The sequence below is a fragment of the Mustela lutreola genome, chromosome 10 (genome assembly GCF_030435805.1).
Source record: "Mustela lutreola isolate mMusLut2 chromosome 10, mMusLut2.pri, whole genome shotgun sequence".
In the NCBI taxonomy this organism is placed as follows: Eukaryota; Metazoa; Chordata; class Mammalia; order Carnivora; family Mustelidae; genus Mustela; species Mustela lutreola.
This window is the reverse complement of record NC_081299.1, coordinates 46048708-46066152: the sequence shown is the minus strand read 5'-3', so window position 1 is coordinate 46066152 and position 17445 is coordinate 46048708. Positions and strand designations below refer to the sequence as shown.

The following is a 17445-nucleotide window of genomic DNA, read 5'->3' as shown; positions in this document are numbered from 1 at the left end:
CAGCAGCCATTAGGGGTAAGGTTTCCCAGCTTTACAGAGACAGAGTTTGAGGCTCAAACACGTCAAAGGATTTGCCGAAGGTCACACCTCTGGGACTTCATGGAGCCGTGATTTGAAAACCCAGGCCAAGTCTGTGAGACTGTGATGTTCATGTGATTTTTTGTTTGTTTGTTTGTTTTTTGTCTTTGTCACAGTATGAATCATGATGTCTTTAAGGGTTCAGGTGAGAGGTATTGGTGAGTATTTCTCAGGCTCTTCATTGTAGGGCCTCCGAGGAAGGAGATGGGCAGCCTTCTCAGGCCACACACAGCATGGAGGAAGGGAGGAGTTTCTCTGCCAGGGCCTCGAAGAGACGGGGGTAAGAGCTCATAACAGTCCCCATCCTGGCGCTCTCTTAGGACTGGGTTCTCTTCTTGCCTTTGCACAGGACATCCTTCTCCCCTGCCATGGGGCGCCCTCAGTGACTGCTTCTACTGAAGATGATCTGTTTCCCTCTCTTAATTATATAGATATTTTTCTACTTGGTGGCTTCTGTTCATCTGTACTTGGGCTCGCTCATCCCGGCTGCTCAGTTGTTCCCTTGCTGCCTCCTGGCTTCTCCCTGTGCGTCTTTTCACTCCTGGCCCCATTGCCGCTGGGCAGAATCTGTATTAATGCGATCAGATTCTTGAGAGAGAGAGAGAATGTGTGTATTATCACCTCTATCTGCTTTGGCTCTACCTCTTCCTGCCAAGCCAAGTCGTGGCTGCTCGGTCAGCCGGTGGATCGTCCTTGGCTGAGGAATCGGCTCCTGGTGCAGTCAGCTGGGATTTGGAATAGGGAGTGGATATCTGCGGGGCCCATTCCAGTCTGTCCTCTGCCCCCCAGAGGTTCGCATCCAGCCCAGATGCAGGCTACGGGCAGGGTGTCTGCAGGTCACAGGCTCAGATCTCATCGAGACCTCATCTGTTCAAAAGCACAAATTCTTAGGATCTAAATCACCTAAATTATATTCTGATGATTAGGTCATGGGCATCTTGGGGCAGGGGGCATTTTCCCACCTACCCACTGCCCTTACCAATACATGAAGAGCATTTTATGTGGCTTCTGTCACATGGTACCTGCCCTGCATCAGGTGTGTGTATTCTCAGGGTCCTCCCATTTTGCAGTGAATGCATTCAGACTTGGGGGTTCAGTAAGGGGCCCAAACCTAGGGACTAGGGAGTGGGATCATGCTTGGCCCTGAAGATGCTCGTACTTCCCAGATGTTGGTGAGCAGTCAGACCACCTGGGGAGATTTTAAGCATCCCAGTGGACAGGTGTCCCCTCACACCAGTTGAGTAAGAGTCCCAGGGTGACAGGCGAGCATCGGTAGTCCCCTCAGGTGATGCCAGTGTGGGACAAAGTTGGGGAACCTCTGCTCTGTCCTGCCTCTGTCCTTTATAGAGGCTGCTGTACCACAGGGAAGGGTGCACACCGTCCGGGAAGCCTTCCCCGTGGGGGGAGTTCGGACTGCCATTCTGAGGAGGATGGAGGGTTTAACAGTGAGGAGAAAATTGCACGGAGAGGAAGCAGCTTTCCGTGTTGGTGATTTGCTCAGTATTTGCCAAGTGTGATTGAATTTTTATGTGTCTGTGAGAAGGTTCAAATAAATACATTCACAAATCAGGAAACAAACCCAAAAGAGCTCCTTTGTCAGCGCATCCATCCCTATTTACGGCTTCAGGAAAACATAGCCCCACGGTTAGCACTGTTGTGTGTGCTTTTTGTGAGGGAGATAATTGTGGAAATTGGGTTGCTTCCAGTCAAGTGCAGATCCTTTTGTGGAGAAAATTTGAGCCATCCGTGTATCCCATTTTACGGTAATTGAGATTGAACTAGCAAATCATTAGGAAGCAAAGGAAGATGATGGGCCCTTTTTTTTTCCCCTCAAAAGGAAGGTGGTAAAAATGAGGTGTTTGAGAGAGAGAGAAGAATTAAAATAAGAGATGAGGGAGGGGAGAAAGCACGCCACCCCTCTCTTGGCTCTCTGGGCGGGGAGAAGTTGGCACCTGTTGGCAGCCATGGGAAGGGAAGGGCTGCCCCTGGAGGAGCCCACTGACAGCCCCTGTGAGCCAGACAGCCGCTGGCATGTGCCGGCTTCCGGAGGAGCCCAGCCCCGGGACCACCCAGCAGACCGGGCCGCTCGGGGACATAGTGCACACCGGCTGGGCTCGCCGTTTACAGGTGGCGGGCCCCTGTGCCTGTCTTTCCCCATTGTCAACTCTGAAGTTAATGAAGTGTAGCCTGTGGAAAGGAGAGTAAATAATGGCAGTATATATATAGTTCAGGTAAATCAGCACGTGAAGCTGCCAGATGTGGCGTTTGTTTATTTAAAATCCCCTTCACCGGGAGGGCCTCATTAAATACGTGTCTTTTCTTCCCGCAAGACCCCAGGGAACTGGGGGAGTTCCCCGTTCCTCAAACACGCGGTAGAGGGACCAGGGATGACAGAGGAGGGCTTTTGGTTGGTGATGAGCAAATAAACCGTGTGGCCTGCCTCCCCATTTGGCTAAGGGGGTTAAAGGAAGAAATTGGGTCCTGGCCAAAATGCCCCCGAAGAAGGTGCCCCATCGGGAGGAGTGCTGGGGAAGAGGAGTGAGTGCCGCCTGAGGCCAGTGCCTGGCCCTAGGAGGGTGTGGCAGCCGCCAGGCCTTGACGTGTCTCTCAGTCGTGCCAGCGTGGAGCACAGGGGCTACTGTGCACACAGTAGGTGCGAAGGAAATGTGTGTTGAATTGATTAGATTTCTAGAAACTGTGAATTAATGGCTGTGTGCTGAAGGAATTGGGGTATTTGCTGCTGCTGCTGCTGCTGCTTCCTTTTTCCTGAAGATTCATTTATCTAGAACACACTTGGAAAGGAAATTTGAAGAGCACAAGCTTTTAAACTTACTGGGTCCACTGACGCAGGCTTCCCCGGCTTGCTTCCTTGTTTTCTTGCCTCCAGTCCTGGCATGGTTCTTGGGCTAACATCATCTTGGAAGGATCTGAACAGTGTCAGTCGCTCCCACCAAACCACTATTAGTGGCCACCTGCCACCTGCCTGGTCGTCGCCCCCCATCAATGAATAATTTTTGAAGCCTGCACCCTGTACCAGGGTATGGATTCTTATGCATAAATTTACATACATGTGCTGTTGATATGCAAATTTAAGTAATAAGCTACCTTCTCCCTTTTTTAAAGAAAAAAATAGTTTTCAATAGTTATGGCAGAGTGTGAATTTTTCACTCTAGTGGACTTTCTTCAGCACTCCCTGGTCTGCGTGTTCCCTGTTTGAAGACTGTGGGCCCCACTGGATCAATATTTTCCAGATGAAGAAATTGGGGCTCAGAATGGTTAAGTAGCTCACGTGCCTAATGATATATAGGTGATCAGTGGGAGAATCGGCATGATTTCATCCCAGCTTCTGGGACAGTTTCCTGCTTTAGGTTCTCACCCCTCATATTTTTGTAAAACCAAAGGTGAGAATTTTAGAAGTTGGCTGAACGTGGGGCCCCAAGTAATGAAAACACTAATGGGATTATTTTAGGTTTATACAATTGTTTTTTCTGATACTCTTAAAAGTTGATGTAATGACTTTCCATGGTGCAATAAAAACTTAATGAAACTATGTGATCCATTAGTTAAATGAAATGATCCTAAGTATACATTGTTGCTGTCACATAAATTCCATTAATATTGCTGAAACCTGGTTCTGACTTTTGTTAGCTTTGAATTTGATTAATCAAAGAAACACATTTTGTGTGCCTCCTATCATCCCCTTGCTGAAGGTTGACTGATACCTGAAAAATAACAGTGCTTGCCCTCTGGAACATAGAATTTTATATTCCCCAAAGTGCTTTCACATAACTTTCACGTGTTCCCATTCACTTAATTCCATGAGTCATACCCACCACTATCCCATTTTATAGATAAGTAAACTGATAACCATTTATATTATTAATTTTTTAATTCTAGAAAATTCTAAGAAAAGCCAAACCACCAGATAGCTGTAGAGTAAGATCCTACTTATTTATTTTTCACTTCAGTTAAAAAACAGAAATCATACTCTATTCATAGAAAATTTAAAATGACTTGGGTCACATTGTTTTGACCCTATTTAAAAGCAATACTACTAAATTATGCTTTCGTATTATACTTACAGCATAAATTAAGGACCCCTGAAAATTCCCTGTTCAATTTTTTGTAGAGAGAGTGCTAATGTCCATGACACCACACAGTGTTGTTTTTATGAAAATTCCCCTTTCAAAAATTCCCCATTTCTGTTTCAAAGGGGAAAGAAAAGGCTTTATTTGAGCATGGACCTTGTGAAACTCTGAACTGGTCACTGATCACATTTCCTTCTTTGCTCTGGCCTCTAAGAATCCCATAGACAGCTTTATACCCTCTCTTCTGCAACTTTACACATTTTTCTGGGGCTCTATCCTAGTTTCTCCCCTCACCGTCTTTTCCAATTATTTGTTTCCCTTTACTCACTTTTCCTCATTAATTTATTTTGTTCTGTCACAGAGAATGGCTTTCTAGAACGCTTTCTGTAAGCTAAAATTCTTTTTGTTTTTTATTTTCTTATAATGGGAAGTAAACATAACCCAACAAGACACAGAAGGAAGATGAGGTCGCAGGCCAAGAGAGGTCTCTGACCTCTGATATTTTGCCCCTTCACACACACTGTCTGGCAAAACTGCCTTGAGTGGGTCTACGGTGGGGTGGTTAATTATGAACTTGGGGGCCTTTAGAGTTTTAAAGCCAGTGCATTATTTTTTCTGAAGGGTTTGGTCAAGACAGGGGGTGGCTCTGTGTTTGCTGTGGCAATGGTGGTCTTTCATCAGTAGTGAGGGTGCATTCTCCCTGACCAGCCTTCTGCTAACGCTCCTGTAATGTTTGTTCTTCTCATACTTCTAGTGGCTTTTAATAGATGTTGTCTTTGGGTTCCAGCAAAACATTACCCTTTCCTAATTTTATTGTCCCTGAAGAGAACCCATGTGCAGAATGAGCAAATTTTTGCCATCTTCCAGATGGGCTAGATCATACCAGGTAGGCCTTGACATATGTTTTAAGAAAGGGAAAGTTCTGATGGGCTAAATCTGTGGCCCCACAGATGGAGAGGAAGAGGATGCCAGGAAGGCTGGCGTTGGCCGAGTAATGAAAGGAGCTTGCAGTGATCTATCGGGCAGGTAGAGCAAAAGTCTTGGTGGCCAAATTCCTGGCATGGAGGGCAAGTATGAAGAGGATGTCCAGAGCTCGGGAAGAAGAAGGCCTGCTCCAAACAACCTTGGTCCAGAGGCTTCTGCCAAGTCAGGCAGTCTGGGCAGATCTGAGGTGAAGTTGGAATCTCTAATAAGAACTGACAGCCATAAACTAATTTTAACCTCAGCTAGCCTTGGGAATTAGAAAGTATGCCATCTAGGGAGCTGGAAAGGGTCTGAACTTAAAAGTGAGGCCAGAACTGGCTTTGTGACATACCTTTGTGTGCCAGGGTCTGAGCTGGGATTTCTAAAAACTTTTTTTTTTTTTTTTTAGAATTTAGAAATAACCTCAAAATTACAGGAAAATGTTTAAAAATGATACTTTTAAGAACTATAAAAACTGCCATACCCTTTCCTTAGATTCAATTATTGCTAAAATTTTATCCTATGGGCTGTATTATTTGTGTATTCTCTGTGGATGTGGATACATACAGACATGCATGCATGTACATATATAAGTATATGATACATACAAGTGTATGTAAGTTGCACATATCTTCATCCTTTATGCTTAATCCATTACCATAAGAACATTATCAAATTGAATAAATAACACTGATACACTATTTTTACCTAATATGTCATCTATATTCAAATTTGTCCATTGGTCCAGTAATTCCTTTTACAGTATTTCTTTTGCCTCTAGCACAGGATCTTCTAAGGTGTTGCATTTAGTTGTTATATCTAGGTATTTTCTTTATGGATATTTCCCCAGCTTCCTTTTATCTTTTATTACTGTATTTTTGAAGGATACACTCCCCTCCTCCCCCTTAATTTTTAAATGCATGATGTTACTAGATTCCAGGACAGAATGCTACATGGTAGTGATGTACTCTGCTGAGGGTGTTCCGTCATCTCCATCTGTCCCTGCTTGTTAATGTTCACTTGGAGAACCTAATTGAGGTGTTGTGCAATTTCCCATTGTGTAATCACACATTTTCCCTTTGCAACTATAAGCAATAGGTGGGAAGACACTTGAAGACCAACAGATGTCTTCTCATCTAAAATTTCCCTGGATTTACCACTTATGGATGGTTCCTGCCTAACTAAGCTTCATTCTGATGACTTCAAAATGTTGGCTTTATGCCCCACACCCCCTCTGTATATCCCGGATAGTACCTGTTCTACCCTAAGCAAGACAGCCTTCCCTCCTTCCTCCTCTTATCTGTTATCAGTATTGAATCATGGATTGTTGGGTCCCCTCCCCCCATGGTTTATTATTTATTACCATCCTTAAATGACATTGGTGTGTAAATTAGTCCAGATTGGGCCAATGACGGCACCTCCGAGATGGCTTCTGTATTCTTGTGACATGCCCCCATCATTTGTGTTTGTCTTGAGCACTTCCTTACTTGCTGGAATAACGAGATATTTCAGGATCATCTTTCACCAGTTCCACTCCAGCTCCAAAATCAGCCAGTTCTCCAAGAACCCCTGGTTCCTTTTACTGGGGAATAGTAGTAAAAAACCAAAATCCAGGTGTTAGGGATCATGTTGTTCCTTGGGTGTCTTGGCTCCTGGACCCGTTCAGTGGACAGAGCTAGGAGATGTGTGCATATAAATGCATGTGTGTGTACATACATAGACAGATGGATTTCATAAATCATGAGTTTGCCGGAAATCTCCCATTTCCAGTCTATCCCCCTCGTATTTTTTCTGGCTTCATCCTTTCCATAATTTAATGTCTCCTCTTTCATCGTGAGAACTGGGCTCCCAAGAACATCAAAGAATTTACCCCTTTATTTAATCCTGTAGGACATCTAAAATAGTTTTGTAATTTGCCCAAAACAATACCCCCCCCCAAAAATCCCAATATAAGAAATTTGGGGGTTGTTTGCAGCTCCCCCTGCTACGGCCCTGCCGAAGACTGAGTGTAAACGGTGAAATTCTGTGTTCATAAATTATTTGGATTAGTTCTTTCTCTCTCACCCCTTTAGAGACTGTTTGTGATGTTAATTTGATACAATTGGATTAATTTGTCTCAGTCCACTTCCAGTCTGAACCTTTCCCTCACTTCCCACCCCTGTGCATTTAATTTAATTTTTTTCAAGTGTGTAGAACAGTGGGCTTCCAAATGGGGGAAATAATGCAAAAAGCTCGACTCAGAAGTATCAGCCTTTGCCCCATCCTTCCACTGGGTCACCTGGTCATTCCCCTACCCAGATGCCCCTGTGTAGTAAAATGATATCCAGGTGCCCTGCCTTGTTTATCCTGTGTTTCTTTATGTAAAGACAAGCAGATATATGACTCTTTTTTTTTTTTTTAAGATTTTATTTATTTATTTGACAGAGAGTGAGATCACAAGTAGGCAGAGAGGTAGGCAGAGAGGGAGGGAGAAGCAGGCTCCCCACTGAGCAGAGAGCCTGATGTGGGGCTCGATCCCAAGACTCTGGGATCATGACCTGAGCTGAAGGCAGAGGCGTTAACCCACTGAGCCACCCAGGTGCCCCCAGATATATGACTCTTTAATCTTCCAAATATTACATCTTTGGGAGTAGTCTTTCCATTTTACCGATGAGGAAACAGGCTCTTCATCTGGATGGTTACAAACTCTTGTGCCTTGTTAATAGCCTGTTTGGGGTGCTCTATAGTTTGGACAAAGCGATTAAAATGCCTAAGTCCCCAAACACGCAGGTTGTGGCATGCAGGTTTTAATCCCAAAGTTTGCCTTTTGGGAAGACTGCGTTTTCATCTGTGTTTTAAGTCCAGGTTATCTTTTTGGACTGGAATTTGCAGTGTTCCTAGCATATCACGAAGTGACATGCTGGATGTGGGGCATGGCTTGGAGGTTTTCTTGTTTTGTTTCTGTTTAATTTAGGTGAAATGTACACAAAATAAAATTAACATTTTCAGCATGTACAATCCAGGGGTATTTATTATGTGTATGATGTTGTGCGACCACTGCCTCTATCTAGTTCCCAAAACTTTTTAGCACCCCCAAAGGAGATCCTGTACCCATGAAGCAGTCCCCTCCCTCTTCCTTGCTTCTCTTAGTACCTCAAAACCACTGATATGCTTTCCATCTCTCTATGGAGGTATCTGTTTTGGATCATTCATATAAATGGAATCATACATTGTGTGACCTTTTTGGTTTAACTTTCATTTGGCCCTCCTGTTATTACAGGCCATCCACGTTGTAGCATGTAGCAATACCCCATTCCTTTTTATGGCTAAACAGTATTCCCTTGCATGGACAGACCACATTTTGTTTCTCCACTGGCCAACTGATGGACATCTGGAAGGCTTGGTGGGGAGGGAAGGTGGGGGAGAAGAGTAGTGTGTACCCTGACCTGTGCTGTGCTACTTAAGAGCCGTGTGACCGTGGACCAGCTACCGACCGGCTTCTGCTTTTCTTTATTTGTTAAATGAAAACTGATAGTAAGACCTAACTTTTCAAGTGGTTGAAAGATTGAATAAAAGAAGTTTATAGTAGCATACCTGCCAAATAGCGGGCCAGCCTAAATGCTGGCTGTTGTACAGTAGGATCATATGAGGGGGACGGATGGGGTGAGAGAAAGCACAAGCTTGTGTTACAGTAGGTATTTTAGTATGTGTTTCTTCTGTTATGTATGCTCAGGCCTTTATGATGCTGCTGCTGCTTCTTCTTCTTCTTCACTTTTAAGGCCTGCATGTTTTCTCTGCTTTGTTATTTGGTGTTTTTTTTTTTTTTTTTTGCCCCCCTCCCCAACAAACCACCCCCACAACCCCTCCCCCCCAAACTCACTGAACACAGGATTTTACATTTAGAAGCAGGGCCCCAGACAGAATGCCTGTAGTGGAATGTTACATAATTCACATTTAGATTTGAAGAGCTCATTATAAAAAACCTGACACACTTCAGGAATATTAAATTACTGCAGATTGTGTGGAGCAAAGAAACATTATTGAAGCATTTCACAATTCTAGGCGAGTCTGAATTTAACTGATAGGGTTTCGCAGCTTTTACTGGGGGAAAATGATTTCAGTTGTCACATGGTTCCTGGCCCTTGGGGGACTTTAATCTCTTTAATTACAAAGAAACGAATTTCCTAAATAATTTGGAGTTCCCTCACAGCATTTTCCCAACCTCTGGCTTTTGGAAAATTAAAGGGGATGCCAAGACCTGGGTTGTGGTAGCTTCTCTCCTTACTGCGGCTTCCTTATTGAAGTTTTTATTTGAAATAATGTTGGTTTCCTTTCATTATTGATATCAGGGTGTTCTTCAGAAATGCACAAGCAATGCTTTATAACACTTGAACACAGTCTCCCAGTTTGTTGAACAAGCAGTGCTGGAGATACCCACGGGATAGGGAGAGGTGCTGTATGGTGCTTTATGAAGCTGAAGGGGAAAACACAGCCCAGTTCCCATCCAGTTTTATGTAGGAGCTTTTTTGTTTTTAAGGATTTTATTTATTTATTTGACAGAGATCACAAGTAGGCAGAGAGGCAGAGAGAGAAGAGGACGCAGGCTCCCTGCTGATCGGCCAAGCAGAGAGCCTGATGCGGGGCTTGATCCCAGGACTCTGGGATCTGGGATCATGACCTGAGCTGAAAGCAGAGGCTTTAATTCACTGAGCCATCCAGGCATCCCTATATGGGAACTTTTAAGAAGGCTTGAAATTGGGTAAAATCTATATATTTCAGCTCATTCTATTATTTGTGTTAGGTACCTACTGTGTGCAAAACCAGCACGATGGAAATATCTTAGATTCTATCTCTTTCTGCAGTGTCTTTACAAGGAAGACTTCACCTGCCTTAGTTTCCTCTTTTGTAAAGGGAGAATAACAGTATGGACCGGAGGTGACGCACTGACACGTGACTTTGAACTATTAACACGGGAAATCTTGGGTGCCTTATCTTTTTTAAGCGCTTTCCAGAAGGGGTACCAGGTACTCTTCCAGGCGTGTGACATGTGTGGTCACACTTCATTTCCACAGCAGCTCCCTGTTGCCCCCATTACAGAGATAGAGATGCTGAGGCAAGGAGGGGGGTTGAGTAGCTTCCTCAATATCATGCTGCGCATCAGTGGCTGAAGCTAGGCAGCTGGCCAAAAAGCAGATTGTAGCATAAGTAAGGAGAAATCCCGTTGAATAGAGAGATCAGAAAACCTTTCTGCCTACAATACTTTGACCTTGAAGGGTCAGTAGAATGTCAAGGCAGACTCGAGAAGAAAGATTGAAGAGAAAGGTAGCAGTGCAAGTTACAACTGGAGACGTGAGGAGGTACATAGCCTCCTTAGCAGACTTACATTTCCTTTTATTAGTTGGGCTGTTCTTTGCCAGTCTCTGTGCCTTTGCACAGCTGATCCTTCTGCCAGAAACAACTGTTCATTCATTTATTATACATGGACTTACTGAGTGCCTGTTGGTCCTCTCTCTTATCCAGTTGGAGTAAGGATCATTCTTTGAGACCCCACAGTACAGGGCTCCTCCTCTGAGAAGTTTTTGTTTTTTTAAGAGTTGATTTATTTATTTGACAGACAGAGATCACAAGTAGGCAGACAGGCAGGCAGAGAGAAGGCTTCCTATTGAGCAGAGAGCTCGATGCGGGGCTCGATCCCAGGACCCTGAGATCATGACTTGAGCTGAAGGCAGAGGTTTTAACCCAGTGAGCCACCCAGGCGCCCCACCTCTGAGAAGTTTTAGTGACTCTTCCAAGCAAAGGAGAGTCCTTGCTCCTTTGTGTCCCAGGTTACCTGGTGTCTGCGTGTGTGTGTGTTCCGGTTGTGTGTCCTGCAGTCCCTTACCTGCCTGACATCCTCGTTAGACTGAGCACCTGTGAGGACAGGAATAAAGAGTCCGCACTCCTAGCCAGGGTGGCTGCACAGTAGCTGTCTCTTGACGCGAATGAGCCCGCATTTGGGCCTGGACCGTCGTAGGTTCTTCATCACTGGCGTGGCCATGAGATGATCAGTATTCTTAAAAAATTTAATTATGTCCATGTAGGGCTTTGTGGCTCTGTCATCTCCTGTGGGATGTCGTCTTCTGTCAGGGGAGAGGTCGGGAAGTGGGGGTGAGGGCTAGTGGCATGGTGCCGCTAGATGGCACAAGGGTGGCAGGGAAGGTTCCCGTTTTCTGTCTTTGATTTCACGGACCCCGTTCTAGGAAGACAGTTTTCCATTTCCTTAGTTGTAGTTTCCTTTGGTTCCTATCGTTGAGACATCATTCAGGGCCAGCATCATTTAAAAAAAAAAAAAAATCGCTTTTTGACAAATGAATAAACCAAGTATCTTTGGCTGAGGTGAGAATTTCCCTATTATTGGGCCTTCCTATAATTTTACTAATTTTATTGTCTTTTTATTTAAGTATAAACGCACAGTGTTCTGTTAGTTTCAAGTGTACAGTGGAGTGACCCAGCTGTTCTCAGGGCTCATCACAGTTAAGTGTACTCTTAATCGCTTCACCTGTTTCACCCAGCGCACCCCCCGCCCCCCGCCAGCTCCCCTCTGGTAACCCCGGGTTTGTTCTGCATATAGAAGTGTTTGTTTGCCTCTCTTCTTCTTTGTTTTATCTCTTAAATTTCACATATGGGTGAAATCACATGGTGTTTGTCTTTCTCTGACATAGTTCACTCAGCATTATACCCTCTCTCCATTTGTAACAACACGGACGAATCTAGAATGCACAAAGCCTTCCTGTAGTTTTATGTGGCTTTTACATTAGACCTAGTTAAGCCCTCCTTAGTTGTCATGATTAAGAGGTTTGGTTTACTTTTCTTTTTGAGCAGAAACTGGCATTCAGGGTCTACATTTCTGGATTCAACCATTCTGGGTCTGTGGGATGAGCTCAGAACAGGCTTGCGCAGTTTAAAGACCCATTTCCAGCAGCATTATCTTCATTTTCTTTAAAAATGGGATAACTAGGGAAATGTGTATTTTCAACTGAACTCTCCGATGTAACTCTCAGATAGATGGTCACTGGGAAAGATGGTTGACTCGACACCGGACATACATTCATTCAGTTTAACTGAAATCAAATGAGATAATGTATGTGAACCCCTAGCTGAGGGCAAAGTATAGAGTAAGTGCATAGTAAATACGAGCTATAATTGAAGTGGTTGTATTATCATTATTATCATTATCCTCTCTTCCCAGCACAGAGTCTGGACTTAATAGTACCTAGTAATGTGCGATGCATATTTATTAAAGAAAGAAAGAACGGAGTGAGTGGCTGCCCGCTTCTTCTCTTTTGCTCCCCCCATTAAATGCTTGTCTGCTCTTACAGCTGAGGAAAAAGCTGACATAAAAATTGGCTGGCTGGAAAGTTTCTCAGCCCCATTTGTCACCTTACCCTTGGAGCCCAATTGTATGTCAACTCCATGTCCCCGCTGATGCCTGGCAGTGAGGGAGAGACCACAGGTCACTTCCCTATGATCTGCCTTAGCCGCCATGGCTCTGATCAAGCTTGGCTGATGGATGGGTGCCCTGTTGTTGGAAATGTCTCCACGGGGTTGCTCAGGAAATACTCCTTTGCTGTATTTTCTGGGTGGCATCTACTGCTTCAAAGCAAGACACGTGGAAAACAAGGAGTTGGGTTTTGTCCTTCTCGGAAATCCAGAGTTTTAAAGAGATCTGTGTCGAGTTATGTACCTAGGTTGAGAGTCCATGTTTCAGGTAGACCTGTCATTCCCTTTGCTACAAACCCTGTCAGTGGCTTGATGACATCGAGGGAGCAGTTCGTACACAGAGACCAAGGTTTTCCTGGTTTTGTATGTTTGACAGTCTGTTTTGCCACCCCCCAACTAATTTCTGTTGAACCTCACAAAGGTGATGATTCTGAACGTTCTTCTTGGCTTGATTCGCAGCGCTCGGAAGGAGTGAATGAGATGTGCAGCTCGGAGCGTTGTTTCTGAAGGGAGGAGTCGTTGTCTTGAAGAGGAGTCCTCCATGAGCCTGGCCGAGGCCCGGGATCTGTGTGAAGTGGACTAAGGATTTAGTAGGATGTCAACTGAGACAGAACTTCAAGTAGCTGTGAAAACCAGCGCCAAGAAAGACTCCAGAAAGAAAGGTAGGGCTGATTTGTTCCTTTCTTACTGGCTATTTGTCTGTGCAGTGTTTTATCTCTGGAATGATTTATAGCACTGTCTTTGTGATGGCATATGGTTTTTAATGGGCGCTAGCATTATTTGCTGTTTTCTGTACTCGCAGTGTATATTTTAATGGCTCACCATTATGCCTTGGGTAAAATCCAAAATTATTTTCCTAACATATAAAACCCTTCCTGGTATGCCTTCTACCCATCCCTCCAGCAAGCATGTCTCTGCCTAATCCTCCCCCCCCACCTTATCCAACCTTGTTTATGCCCAGGCATTCTGTCTCTTGGGGTTCACTTTCACAGGTTTCCAAAGTTCTCAAATTCCAGCAGCACCAGAATCCCCTGGAAGGCTTGTTAAAACACAGATGCTGGGTCTCATCCCCACAATTTTGGGGTTTGGGAGGTCTGGGGTAGGGCCCACCCCTGCATTTAGAACAAATTCCCCAATCGTACCGATGCCATTGTTTCAGAGCCCAGACTTTGGGAACTGCTGGACAATTAATCCAGCGCAAGATCCTTTGTCACTCCCCGCTTGTTCCTAGGCTGGCTCCCACTTAATCTTCAGGTCAGTCCTTTCCTTCCTCTCCGCACTGGGTTAGTTGTTTTTGTTTGTTTTGCTGCAGGAGCACTTTGTTAGAATCTCACTTTATTCAAAATTTCCCGTGTTTTTGTTTATCGGCTGGACCAAGCATTCCTGCAGAGCCGGACCTCTCCTTCACCCATCAGCTCCAACACTTGGAACGTGCTTGACCCCGAACGGGCACATAGAGACCTGCTAATGAGGACTGGCATGCGTAGTATGATAATGAAGTAACTCTCACCCTCTCTGTGTTTTCTGGAGAATTCGGTCCCATGGTTTTATGACCATGCCTTTCAGGATGTTTGTCTCCCGGTTGCAATTAGGCGTAAGCGACTTCGTGCTGTGTGTTGTTTTTCTCTCCCTCATCTTCTGAGCTGCACGGAGGACGATTAATAGACTTCTCTTTCAGGTCTTGAAATCTGTCAATATGGGCTTGCAAACCAGGATGCGCTCAGTTGCTTTGTAGAGGCAGTGATTTGTTTGAGACACTGCTGTGCCTGCCCCGTCATGTTTCCTGACGGTATTTGTCTGACACTCTATAGGAAACAAGGGACATAAATGTTATACACAGGCAGTTCCCAGACAGCCACAACCTCAGGAAGGATGGTAAATGTTGCTTTGGATGTTTATTTGAAACACAAATATTTTGGAAGCAGCCTATTTTATTTGCTAAAACTTAATGTAAACCTTGTATTTCATGCATCATGGTCTAAGAATAAAAGAAGGAAAGCAAGTCAGTGAGAGAGCAGGTCTTGGGAGAACTGCTACATGGAGAAAAAAGATTGCAGAGCATGATAATGCACTAGAATTCAAATGCTTTTTCAGTGGAAACTGACAAGTTATATTTTTGCTTCAGATTTAACCTTTCCACTAAACTTGTGCTCTTGAATGCTTAATGCATTAAAAATTGTATCTTACTGAATATCTTTTCATTCTTAATTTTAAAATGCAAAACCAGGAGCTTTCTAAAATGAGGATTCAGGTTTTCAGAACATTGGCTTGGTTGAAGATTTGGGATGGGAGTATGAAGGTGACTTTTTAGAACCTCCACATCTTCATGTCTTACAGGACTCTAAAATCAGCACGATACATAATGCAAGGAATATCTCCTAGTGAGTGGCAGTACCATGGAGTCTGGACATGCAGACCTAGATTCAAATTATAGCTATGCCAGCTCCTAACTGCGTGACCTTAGGATGTTACTTAACCTCTCTGAGCATCTGTTTTCTCTCCTGTAAGTAAGGATATTATATTAAAGTTCAGAGGCTTACTATGAAGAATAATTGAGACAAGGCAGATTAAATACTTAGTATATTACTTGGCATTTATTAAAGGATTAATAAAGAGCCTTTTTAAAAAAGATTTTATTCATTAATTTCACAGAGAGAGTGGGGGCGGTGGCGGAGCAAGCACCAACAGGGGGAGAGGGAGAGGGAGAGGGAAATGCAGGCTTCCCCCTGAGAAGGGAGCCTGACTCGGGGCTTGATATCAGGACCCTGGGATCATGACCTGAGTTGAAGATTGAGGTTTGACTGAGCCACACAAGTGCCCCAACAAAGAGCCTTTATGTGTGTTTTTCCTCTTCCTTTTCCCTTTCTCCTTCCCTTTTCTCCTGACCCTTCTCTCCTTACTACTTCTTATCTCCTTTCTTCCTGTCCTCTCTCTCCATTTCCTTCCTCTCTTCCTTTTTCTTTCTCTTCTCCCATTTCTGTACTCTCCTCCTCCTCCTTCTTCTCTCTTTTTTAAAGATTCTATTTATTTATTTGAGCTAGAGAGAGAGAGACCACGAGTTGGGGGAGGTAGCGGGAGAGGGAGAATTAGAATAACTGCTGATGAGCAGGCAGCCCAAGGTGGGACTTGATCTCAGGACCCTGCCGAAGGCAGCCGCTTAACCGACTAAGCCAACCCACTCAGGTGCCCCTCTGTGCTCTTCTCTTCTTCATTTTCATCATCAGCATTATACTGTTTTCTCTTACCCATTCTACAGCCAAGGGGATCTTAAAAAGTATATAGCTGATGTGTCTCAAAGTAAGATTTTACAGTTGACTTGAGCTATGTAACAGTGATAAACCATATGCGTTCCTGATCGATTTCTCTGGCTCAAGGCACTGTGAAAGCACATGCCTACATTCAAAAAGAGAGAATGTGCTCATAACAGGATTAATTTATTTCTTACTCTTCAGTTTTCTCTGTGGAACAATAAGTATTCCATTAAGCAAATGTTGCTGACTGAGCCAAAATATGTAGAATTTTAAATGGAAATGTTAACAGTTTATTTATTGATCTTGAATCTTGAATATAAAGCATTACTAAAGTTTGTTACTAATTCTTCCAATTCCTCTTTGATTTTCTATGGAGACAACATAGAACCTCATAAGTAGGTTTATGTCTTCCTTTCTGATCTTTAAGTAATTCTTTTTCTTGTCTTATTGCATTAGCTGAGTCTGTCAGTACAATATTTAGTAATAGGAGGTATTCTTAACTTGATCTTCAATTAATGGAAGTGCTTCTAAGTTTCCTGTAACTGTGATATTTGAATTTTTACTAGATTTTTTTTCTACTTTTATTGCTTTGGAAGTATTGTTGTTTTTTAATAAATCCTGAATTTGGACATTGAATTTTGTCATATGCTCTTTCTATATTTATTTCAATGCTTATACATATTTTTTCTCTTAGTTTATATCGCGTGGATTTTACTGATAGATTTTTCTAGACTTCATTTCTAAGGTAAATGTTACTCTTTCATGACACATTTCTATATATGTATTTGATTTTTTTGATATTTTACTTAGGATTTTGATATCCATATTCATCAGCATGATTAGCATATAACTTTCTTTTCTTGAAGAATCTTTGTGCCTGGTATTAGTTAAAGTTTTTAATTTCATACGGTGATTTTTTTGGTGCTCAGGAAATACTGAATGATATTTAAGCCCTTTTCTGAAAAAAATGGTTTTCTTTTTAAAGTAATTTTATTTGACTTTTTAGAAGGTATATATTCTTTTAACTGAAAATTAAAACAGAAAATTAAGCATGCCTAATCCCATTATTCAAAAATAACTGCTCTGGACTGTTTTCAGGATGTGTGTTTGAGATCAAACTAATTCATATAGTTTCATATCCTGCTTTGTTATTTGACATTATATCATAATTACATTTCTCATATTATTACATGATATTATAGACTAGAGAGGGTGTTTTTGCCCCCGTGGCAAGATTTAGATGGTTCCTGGGGCAGATATTTTATTTCCTAAAAGAGAATACCTGACAATACAGGTCATCTATCAAGAATGAGAGTGGCATAAAGAAAAGTTAGGAGGCCCTTTAGAATTTCTCACAAACGTATCACCTGCTTCTTTAACCCAGGCTTTTGAAAGGAAGTCAGAGAGTTTCCACACAAGTCACCCGGGGGCATATTTCACCATAAAATGCATTTCTCGACAGGCCTTATAGGAGACGTAACTGGAGTATTCACAATTCAAATAAGGAAGACTTGAACGTAGTAAGAAATAAAGTTGTTTTCTTCATTTCATTTTTATTGGATTGTGTTGCTACACATGCAGCTTATCCAACGGTGCCTATTCCAGGA

The 17445-nt window shown here is 43.1% G+C and overlaps 1 protein-coding gene across 6 annotated transcripts in view; it reads left to right on the top strand.

Annotated features, from left to right (window-relative positions):
• The window catches only part of DAB1 (DAB adaptor protein 1), a 1141240-nt gene that overhangs the window by 851697 nt on the left and 272098 nt on the right, over positions 1-17445 (top strand). For all 6 annotated transcript variants that reach the window (XM_059136979.1, XM_059136977.1, XM_059136982.1 and 3 more), the window contains one exon: positions 13047-13249. In XM_059136979.1, the coding sequence (XP_058992962.1) occupies positions 13183-13249 (67 nt within the window). In that variant the 5' untranslated portion in view covers positions 13047-13182. The remainder of the gene's footprint in view (positions 1-13046; positions 13250-17445) is intronic.